This window comes from Nestor notabilis, unplaced genomic scaffold, assembly GCF_000696875.1.
Source record: "Nestor notabilis isolate BGI_N333 unplaced genomic scaffold, ASM69687v1 scaffold287, whole genome shotgun sequence".
NCBI lineage: Eukaryota > Metazoa > Chordata > Aves > Psittaciformes > Psittacidae > Nestor > Nestor notabilis.
In genome coordinates, this window is record NW_009936731.1 from 44,739 (window position 1) to 55,588 (window position 10,850).

Genomic DNA, 10,850 nt, shown 5'->3' on the forward strand with positions numbered 1-10,850 from the left:
AATTACAAATCAAGGTAATGAAGGCTGATCAGTACTTTAAAACAAATGTTTATGCAAGTAATATTTTTAAAACAACAGAAACATATTTTTCCAATTATTTAATGAAAGTATTTGATTAAACCCTTAGCACTATGTGGTATTTGTGTGTTCCAGTTCAGAAGCATCTTAATTTCATTAAATACCATATTACGTCTACATGAGAATTCTTAACAGATTTCAACTCCCTTCATAGCTGGGTAACGTATTTGAGTCAAGCCTTTGACTCAAACTCCAACTGAAATAAAATCAAAGAGGGTTTCAATGTGGCCCAGAGATGTTTTGGTCATAACAGTGATTTTAAGCTGTTTTGGTTTTCAGTTTTAAGTTGTTTGGATTTTAGTTGGGTTTGGTTTTGGTGTTTTTTTTTTTTTTTTGTTTCATTTGGTTTTTTGTTTTTTGCTTTTTAAATTTCCCTGGCTTCTCCAAATAATTCCCCACTGATATTCAACAACTTTTAGTTTGCTTGTGGTGTCACAGTATGGATACATGTCAATTGCTTTGTATCCATCAGGCCCAAGAATATTGTAGATGAAATGGACCTTTATGCTACTTAGGCACTAGGAAATGACAAAATAGCTAAAAGATAGGTTTAAACCTGCTGAGTACTTACCCAGTTTTTCTTCTTCTTTTTCTTGGAGTCAGCATCATTACCACTGCCAATGCTTGAATGGCTTGTAGCACTGTTGATGCTGGAAACACTTTCTGAAGAATGTTGCCGCCTTATACGTAAATCTAAAGGAAAGAAATTACTGTGAAGTCGATGTCTCTCTTTCAACATAGTAATTGTTCTTTTATTTATGTAGCATCTTCCTCATCAAAAGGAAACTAAATGAATGTAAACGGCATTGATGCTTTCAGTGGCTCATATTCAAGCTATTACAGCCTGTAAAAATCCCATGTGAATCAATGGAGATGCATGTAATTAGGCTAACAGGAGCTTCTCCAGTCTGGGGTCTTGTTGGCATTAAGGCAGTGACCCCGCACAGCAATCTAAGCAGGAATAACCTCATAGATAACCAGTTTGTGTTATAGATGAATTACTTATTACTATCACATGTACTACAGTTTTTTTTCTGAGGAGTATAAGCACTACTTGACTTGTAGCAAGCCTAATCAGCATTCAGATACTACCTTCTAATATACCATGATGGAAATAGCAGGCAGAAGTACAATAAAAATGAATGAAAGAAAATAATCAAGAAATTGAAAATATTGGTTGGTGATGCTTTTGAGTTTCAATTTCTTAAAAGTCTCTGATAGCTATGTCTTAATCACTGCAAAATATTCTTGTAGAACATATCCACTAACACCAAGGGAAATTACTTTTTAGATTATTTTTTACTTCCTAGAATTTAGCTTTGCTATAGCCAAGTCATGCTATTAAATGACCTTAAGGCAAACATCTAAATAATGTCCTCTTTTAAGAAAGACCAATGTCACTCTCAAAAATTATTGCTGCTATTATTTTGTTTCTTCAAATAATTCCTTTGCTGTCACTTATCAACAGGCACTTTTGAAGTATGTATTTATCATGCAATATCTGCCTAACTGCAGTGACAGATTAATTTAGAACCTGGAAATTAAAATGCCTTTTTTCCTGCACTGATTTAGCACTTCATGAAGAAGCTGAGCTATTGTCAGTCCATCTCTTAACAATAATCACACCAATTTTCAGGGCTACAATTTACACTGGTTTTCCAACCTATAACCACATTTCACCATAAGAATTCATTAGTGTCTTGGGTGTACTTCAATACACAACCACAGTGACAGGGTTAACTCTTGACACCCAGCAACTACTTCCTGCCCACCCAGTTCTGAGAAGAGGAGGCTCCAGGAACTCCAGCCAAAAGGAAGCTCATACAAGGTTTCCAGCTCTGGAAATACCATAAGTATGCCTACCATGCACTGCAGAATATGCTTGACCTTGCAAAAGAGTCCCCAAAAACAACAGAAAAAATAGTGACTTAGCTTTATTTCTGGGGAGAAACTGCATTTATTTTAATAGTGACAAAAACATACCTTTGTGGGTATGATCAGGACCATTCAAGGCTCCTTGAATAGCAGCTTGTGCAGCAGAATTCTGGGCTTTCAGCATTTCAATGGTTTCCCTTAGCTCTATAAGCTCAGATTCCTGTGGGAAGAGTAAAGAGAGCTCAAAATTTATGGCACAAGAATAACATTTGTCTAAGCTAAAAAAATTTACAAGATAAGAGTGGTCAAACTGAAGTTCATGCAACTGCTTGGGTGAACAAAAGGACAACAACTAAGTAGAATGCGTATTTTGTCTCCAAAAACATTAAACTCAACTATCATATTCTTTTGCATTTATCCTATATAAAGCAATCATGCTATTTTTATGGAGAACAAAACATTTTGAATAAAGACTAATCATAAAATGGTCTCAATTGAATATTCATTATAAAGAGAAACCCAGCAATTCTATTGTGAAAGACAATAAACCCATTTGAATTAAATCCTTTAGTATATGAGGCTTCTATTTACTAGACGAATCGCACCTGAATTTGTGTATTTTTCAAAATATTTAACTTGCTAAATAATAATTCAATTAAAAACTCCCTCTGTTTAATAGCAACTGTCCTGCAAGTTGCAGTAATATTACTCCAATTGAATGCAGAAAGTTCTGTGTTAGAATGCACAGGCAATTATAATTATAAATAGCTTTTATTACTGCTGCATTAAATCTCTCTTTCTAGCCTGTATTTATATAATAAGGATTAAAGGAATTTAACCTTAACAATAGAGAAAAGAAGAGAAGGAAAAGAACATGTTCCAAATCTTTTGGGAAAGAAGCTTGGAAATGTTCTGTTTCAAAGTTACTGCCTAATCTGGAAACAAAACCTTCTGAGGGAAATTATACTTTGTAAAATAGTCAAAAGTTTTGGTTTTAAGAAAATTCAATTGTGTTGTGGGTTTTTTTTTTGGTTTGTATTTTTGTTTTTTAAGATGAAAAAAACAGGCAATATAAGTATTTTCCATCCAGTTCAAAATGAGTCTAACCATATTTCATCTGTTGGTGTTTAACCGGACTATTTTTATAGACAGCTACACTGACTCCTGTACTGACTAAAAGCTCACTGGTACAGTTTCTTTCACAGTTCGGTTCAATAAGCTTTTCAGTCTATAGGATGCTGTTCAAAATTAATAAGGGCAGAAAGCTACAGAAGTTCAATCCTAGAAGGTGCTAAGTAGCCTCTTAATCCTGAGCTTAGTACAAAGGCTCACATGAAATTTACTTCCTGGGAGGTTTAGAATGTTTTTCCCCACCAGTCAAAACAGCACAGTGCAAACTAAATCTGTTTACTCATGAATAGGATACCTAACCTGCATTAACTCTCAGAATGAAATAATTTTTCTCTACTTAGAGTTCTTCCCTTCCCACAATTCTATTATTTTTACAATGCTGGCAGGCTAGAATGAAGCAGGTTATGATCAGTCTTTGTTACAGGATCTTTCAGTATGGATCAAATCTAGAGTCGCACATGTTTAAACTAAGATCTGGAAAAGAAAGATGTTATCTTCAAACTATTCTATGATATTGTCTGCGTAAACCTGATGCTGCACAGTTTAATTCTCCTGGAGCTTTATGAAGATTTGATTGCAATGGCCATTAAAGAAAGATCTGTCTGTCTTCTTGTCACAGCTGCGCCTGTTTCCTTTCAGCATTTTTTAAACAAAACTCTAATATAATCTCTTGACTGTTTTCCACATTACAGCATCTGCTTTGGTAAACGTACCTTTTGTTCAGCTGTCATTGTTAGACTTTGCAATCGGCCGGTCATATTTCCCAAGCTTTTTTCGAAAGCTGCTACTAGATGAGCCTGTGAAATTAACAAAGACAACATTCCTTGTGACAATGGGATAACCTTCCCAGATTTATTTGTTTTTTGAAATTATTTTATGTCCTCCAAGCTCATCTTCTCCAGCTCTTTTCTGTTAATTTTAAACTCAGACTGAGCTTACTGGGATAGGTTAAGCAGCCAAGTGAGCACAGCATTCCTCAGGCTTCTTTAGCTTCTGAAGAGATTATCTGAGGTATCTCCGCATGGAAATGGATTATGAATTTAATGCCCTCTTTGAATTTACTGATGTATTGGCCAAAAGAAGTCTCGTCCCAGACAGAAGTCCAGGGACAATTATTTTCAATTACTGAATATTTCAAAATGGGAATTTAAGTACACTCTAGAGAAATCCTGAGACTCAAACAAAAAATATCACAATTAGTTTTATATAAGGTCATTATCTAGTCTATTCATTTTATATTGATTATATGTATGTGTATGTGTATAAAAGTAATAAAAAGTTCTATAAAATATAAATGTAGTACTTATATATGTGTGCAAATGCATGTATAAAAGGCAATCTTGAACACTGGAAGTCCTACTTCTCAATAAGAAAAGCAATAAAGTTGAAACTTTATTGATTAAGAGGTTTTAAAAAAAGTAAAGTTTCATCTTATTTTCTAACAACACTCACCTTATACTTTATTGAACAAAATTTATACAAACAATGCATCAATTCTTCATTGGTTCTGACATCGAGCAAGAAAGGCAAGCGGTCATAAAGAAACCAACATGCTAAGCCAGCTTGTGCAGCCAAGCAAAAGGAAGAATTTGATTTTTATGAAATTTCCATAAAATTCCATCCACTCATCTCACAACACCAAATAGTAAAAGCAAAAGGAAATACTTATTTTCTCTTCACCATTTCAAGCATGGTAATAAGCAAAGTTTTCAAACATAAGCACTACGATACATGTGGAAATACAAATCAAGCCCAACATATTTATATGCAGAAATGGATTAAATGAGCTTCCTCACCAAGGAAATTTATTTTTTATTATAGCAGTACAGGCACACACGGTGCCTGGTAAATTTCTCAGTTACAGATTTACATGCTTGTATAAGCATAGCTGAAATTGTTTGAATGTATGTGGTTGTACTGAGACTGAGGTATAACCAGAATAAGACATAGTTCAAAAAAGATTCTGTTACGCATTTTAGGAGAAGGAAAAATGCTTCTTGCCACCTTACTCCATATATTATTCCTCAAATAAAAAAGGATTATCATATATATGATAATGGCCTTCTTCTGTGTCTCCACTTTAGAGCTTTTACACAGACAAGTGGCTTTTGTGTTTTGTAAATAATTTTGGATGGCTATAAACATTTCAGTATCTTGTAAACTCCTTATTTTATACTTATTAAGCTTCCTACAAGTTTACTGCTTGCAAACTGTATTAGTAAATAATTTACATAATTACTCATGGGTATAGTGGTCAATCCACCTGATTTCTGCATCTGCAGGGATGCTCTAGGGATAGTTCTTTTGGTAAAGGATATATACCTCAGAGACTAACTTTTGATAAATGTGAAACCAGATACATATGCAATTTCTTAAAGATAAATTAGTAGTTGTGTATATTCCTATGTTAACATTTATAACAGGCTATATTCTTGAAGTTGTAATTCTAAATAAAATGAACCTGGAATATGTGTCAAATGCACCTCATTGATATAAACCTGTTGATTGATACAAAGTTACTCTAGCTGTTTTGGAAACTACAGCCTTTGGTCATTTTCACTATTCATCTGAGAAGATAAAACTAAGTAGTATTTAAACTTTAAATAATTTTTACTTTAATAATAAGCCACATATTAAAAGTATCCTGATTAATTTATGATATTTTAATTCCAAAGATGATGACCACTGACCAAGAACACAATCAGAGACAACGTAGATGCACTACCACAGAATCATAACCAAATGTCTTTTCATTACATGTGTTTAACAGGAAACTAATGGAGCTCACTCTTCCCTGTCTCATAAAAAAATCTATGTCTTGGATGATGGCCCGTGGTTCTGCTTTACCATGAGAATAACAATGGGGACTGAGGGCTTGAAAAGAGGATTAATTTACTTAATTATGCATTGCTTTTGTCCATTTCTCAGAATTAGACTGAGATAACCACAGTTCTTTGGCACCTAACCACGCATATTTGTGCAGAGTATTTTCCTACTCCATAGCTGCAACTTCAGCTTCTATTGTACATGAATAAACCACAATGAACACATAGAAAAAATAAAGAACTAAAAAGCATCACTAAAAATGTCATCAAAGGTCACTGAAACTATCAAGCTATTATTTAACAGTCTTTTGCTGAACACAAACTATGGATCCTTACTAAAATTCAGCTTGTGATAGAGTATATTACCTTCTTGGAGTAACACACTACAATTTTTACATCATACATGCAACTGAATCAAGATGGGGGATCCTTCCTAACTTATATAAGATAAAGACTATCAGGTCTTGATTTGTTATTAATAAAGAAACATAATTCAAAGGCCCATCAAGCGAAAACCAAGAATAAACCTTCAATCACATTGTTCATTACTTTAAATGTTTATTACACCAGAATACTCTTTTATGAGATACAAAGTATTAATTGTACATTCAGAGTAATAAACTGTGCTGCCTCTCCTTATGGTAGCAAATGTTTATATATTCAGCAATCTAAGGAATTCCTACTTGTTGAAACCCTATGTGGATTTGTGCCAACATAAATATTATGTAATAAAATAAGAAAAGTCAGTTTGAAAAGGGCTAGATTATGAGTATGCTTACATGTGCATGGAAACATGCATAAAACATATGTATGTATATACAACCATTTAAGTTCAGACTTTGCATTTAAATAGTTACATGCAAAATAATTCAGAAAACAACTGAAACAAATAGAAAGAAGTAACTGTGAATTTAAAAATGTTCTTTAGAAATTAAAAATTTGAATCAGAAACTTGATTGGATTGGTAATTAATCCTCAATTGCTGAGGATTATTTTCTTTATCCAAAAGGAGCCATTCTTTCATTCTTGTAAAAATATTTAGGAATAGATTTATTTTAAGTTACAGCCAATCCCTCACACCTTAGAAATCTCTGCATTCAGAGTCAGCTGTTTCATTCATGGCATATGTAATTTGAACACCATACAGAATAGCCTGGATACCATATGTACTTTAAATAACACTTATTCTAAAGTAAAAATACATCTTCACAATTAAATACAGCTTTTGTCCCTGGAAGGAGACATATTGGAATTAGAGTTAAGTAACTGGGCATTACTGGAAGTATGCCTACATCAAAATATATCCATCTTTAACATGGTATACGTATCAGATTCAGAGATGATGTACAGCTCTTAATCTGTAGATCCAGCACATATGGATTAATTTTGACTCTATTAACATGTGAAATTCCCATTGGAAATAGTCAGAGATATATGCTCAGGGAATGACTCCAGTGCTAGGATGACAGACTTGATTGTAAACATTTCCTTCTTACTAAACAGTCCCAGCCAGCCAAACCCCAAATACCTCAGCTCTTAGGTTTACAGCCCACCCTGAACTTGACATTGGCATATCCAAAGACTGCTGACACACTCTGCAATTTGACCTGTAGTGTTCAGGATTATAAAACAAAGGTAAATAAAGAAATTTCCTCCCACCTGACACGGCTGAATGAAAGGAGGTGTGAGAGGCCAGAAGGGAACGGGCTGATTGCAAGAAGCAAGTGTACATCTCGTGACCTTTTCTGTTCGCCGCCTGCCATTATCTTGTTTTTTGGCTGTAGGATAGTAGTTCAGAGCTGGCCAAACAAGAGTATTAGCCAGCGAACCCCCTCCACTTTCTACTGGCATCCTGGGTCTACTACAGTTTGCAAGCATGCACCCTTCGGCTTTATGCAGTACAAAGCACTGATCAAAGTCCCTCCAAACAGGCTGGGTTCAGGCTGCTTGCTGGAATTTGAGCCCTTGTCAGTCACATAGGAAGTCTGCTGGTTGGACACTTTTTGCACTGAAAACAGGCCCTTTCTTAATTAGTACTGAGATTTACCCTTCAGCAACATCAAAACAGGCACCAGGGGAAAAGCCAGAATCTCAGAAAAAACCTGTAAATTAAACATGCAAACAACAGCTGGGCCCTGCTTGAATTTAATCATATGCAGGCAAAACACTTTGGGGTTAATTTAATGAAATAAACTGCTGAAATCAAGCATACTACTTGAGTCCAGCCAACAAAACCTGAATAAATGAAACCAAATAAGAAAACTCTTTGCAGAGGTTTCCATCATACCTGAGAAATGCTGTAACTTCCAATTGACAGATTTTGATATAAAATAATATATCAAGCAAAGGCTTGATGAAATAGGTCAAATTTCAGCCTGAGAGTCTTTTAATTACCCACACACTACTGTCACCAACAGTCTTTTGTGGTGAAGCAAAGACAGACAGGAATAGAGTTGAGATGAGTAAGACGCTCTTTTTTTCACTTGCACACAATACTTCTGCTCAGTTCTATAAAGGGGAATGTTAACAACAAATTCAAGCACAAGATTTCTGGCTATTAATAGTCTCCTTTACCAGACCACAGCGACGAAAAGAGTGCTGCCTATTTTCAGACACTGAAAGTACGGAATTTGGAGGACCTTAGGACTAAGGCTAAGATGAATGCATTTATAGCAAAGATATTAGAAAGAACTCTGTAATTTTTGGGTCAGCAAAGGCACTGCAGAAGATACTCTGTTTGTGCAGTTCCCTGCCTGTCAGAGATGGATGTATTTACTGAAGTGATAGGCAGCAATGAAACTTGTTTCTGCATTGGAGTTACTGTTTAGTTTGGCATGAAAATAGGACTCAAAATGAGGGTCACAGTAGTATTATCAATTTAGAGAGTAAAACATGGTTTTGATTTCTTCTCAGGATAAATTCCAGCTTTTGTGATTAGGACCATTTCTCCTTTAAATGCCAGGGGCTGGTGAAGCATGTGTTTTAGATTAGGAGATAAATGATAAATGAATACATGCGAGTGAAGTTTATGAAAATTAGAAGCCCATCTGGGTTTTTCATAAGTTTGTCAAATTAAATCAAGTATTTGTTAGTTACTCTCATAATTTTTATGAAAAACACTCGCACTTAAATATCTATTCCATAATTAGACTCAATTTCAGAGGCCATATTACGTTTAAAATGTTGTATTTTAACAATGCTGTTTTCAAACTGGATTTTATTCCTGATGTTTTTAAGTGATACTTTGTAGAATTTATTTACATAAAGTACTCACAGGACTGACAGAATTAGTACTAACGCATCTTTTAGCAGTCTCTTTTGATCATTTGGACTTATCTAGAAATGTTTTTTAATGCTTTACATCTTCTGTACCACAAACAGCAGAGAATGAACTCCAAACCAGGCTTATTGTGAAATACTTTTCAATATTTGGGTTTGTAATGTATGTATCTCATGACAGCCTCCCAAAAAATATTTACTTATAATATCTAGTCATACTTTTAAGATTGTATTCATTGTGAAGGTGTCTAAATCCCTTGTTCATGCCTGGAGAATTTGAAGCCTCTAACTTTCGTGCTCCTGACAAGTTTAATTTTGAGGGAATTTCCACATGTTGCAGATCTGGAAAAAGGACAGATTGCTACCATTTAAAAACCCCATGTGCTAAAAGGATCAGCTTTAGGGTTGTTTATAGGCTGAGAGTTTAAGGAGTGTCACCATGTAGATGGATTAGAAAGTGAGTGACACAGTCAAAAGAACATGGTTAATTAACTTTATACAACATACAGCATGCATGCACATATATATATATATATGCATAGTTATTTCTCACCCATGCAGCAGATAAAGTTTGAGTGGAAAACAACTAAAAATGTAACTATGTTTAGCTTGACTCAGTTTCTTTGGAATATGGACCAAATCTAATTTTAACTTGGAACTGACTTTGAGATTTTGACTAGAATAGGTAATGCTGTTTACCTATAGCATTATGTAAGTCCAGTCTGTGTGAGGTTTACTCCACACAAAGGAATGCTGGAAAGAGATACAGTCAATAACTTCTAGTTAACAATGGGGAGATACCGAACAGAATTTGCCCAAATAAGCTGAACAATGGCCTCATTGCCTCAGCTGTAGAGGAGAATGCCCTGCCATCCTCACTCTGCCGCACTTGTTGCTTTATTGCAGGCTACAGCATTGCTGGGGTGACTGGGAAAGGATAGAGACTAACTAAAGTAATCTTTCAACTCTCCTTTTAACACACCAGCAAGAAGGAATACAATGGTGTTTTCTGTTCAGAGCTAGCAGACGTAGAGAAAGGCAAACTGGTTTTCTGCCCAGAGAGTGAAGTAAGGAATAGTAATAAAAGCCTGAGTTCTCACCATCAGAGTGGCTCCCACACCAGCCCTAGTATAGGCTCTGAGCACAAGCCCACTGCAGGCAAACAGTTCAGTCTTACTGATGCGGCATCACTGCTCAGAATCACAGAACAGTTTGAGTTAGGAGGGACCTTTAAAGGTCATCTAGTCCAAACCCCCAGCTGTGGGCAGGGATACCTTCCACTAGATCAGGGGTTTGCAGAACTCCTCTGGTTAACACCAGCTGCTTCTGTGTGGGCATTAACAGGGCACTCAGAGTAGATGTGGGAATGTTTGTGACTGTGCTGCATCACAAGCCCAGCCACAGCCAGCCTCCCTGTGCTCCCCACTACAAGGTAGAGCTGCTGCAGCCACCTGAACGGAGTAGAAAGTGTTAAGAGTAGCTCTGTCACATTTTTATGCCTTGCAGTCCTGTGAGAACAAGGAGCTTTCACACAGCTAGAGATTATTTTCTCACAAAAAAACACAGTATTACTGCACTGAAATAATTTCTTGAAAATTATGGCAGTATTTATAGATCTAAATACTCAGCACATCTCAAAGAAAGGAAATCCTGAAGACATCA

At 35.5% G+C, this 10,850-nt stretch overlaps 1 protein-coding gene across 1 annotated transcript in view; it reads right to left on the bottom strand.

Annotated features, from left to right (window-relative positions):
• LOC104408760 (neuron navigator 3-like) overlaps positions 1-10,850 on the bottom strand; it is a 263,938-nt gene that overhangs the window by 25,059 nt on the left and 228,029 nt on the right. The window contains 3 exon segments of the mRNA XM_010018466.1: positions 650-771; positions 2,062-2,173; positions 3,798-3,881. Of these exon segments, the coding sequence (XP_010016768.1) occupies positions 650-771; positions 2,062-2,173; positions 3,798-3,881 (318 nt within the window).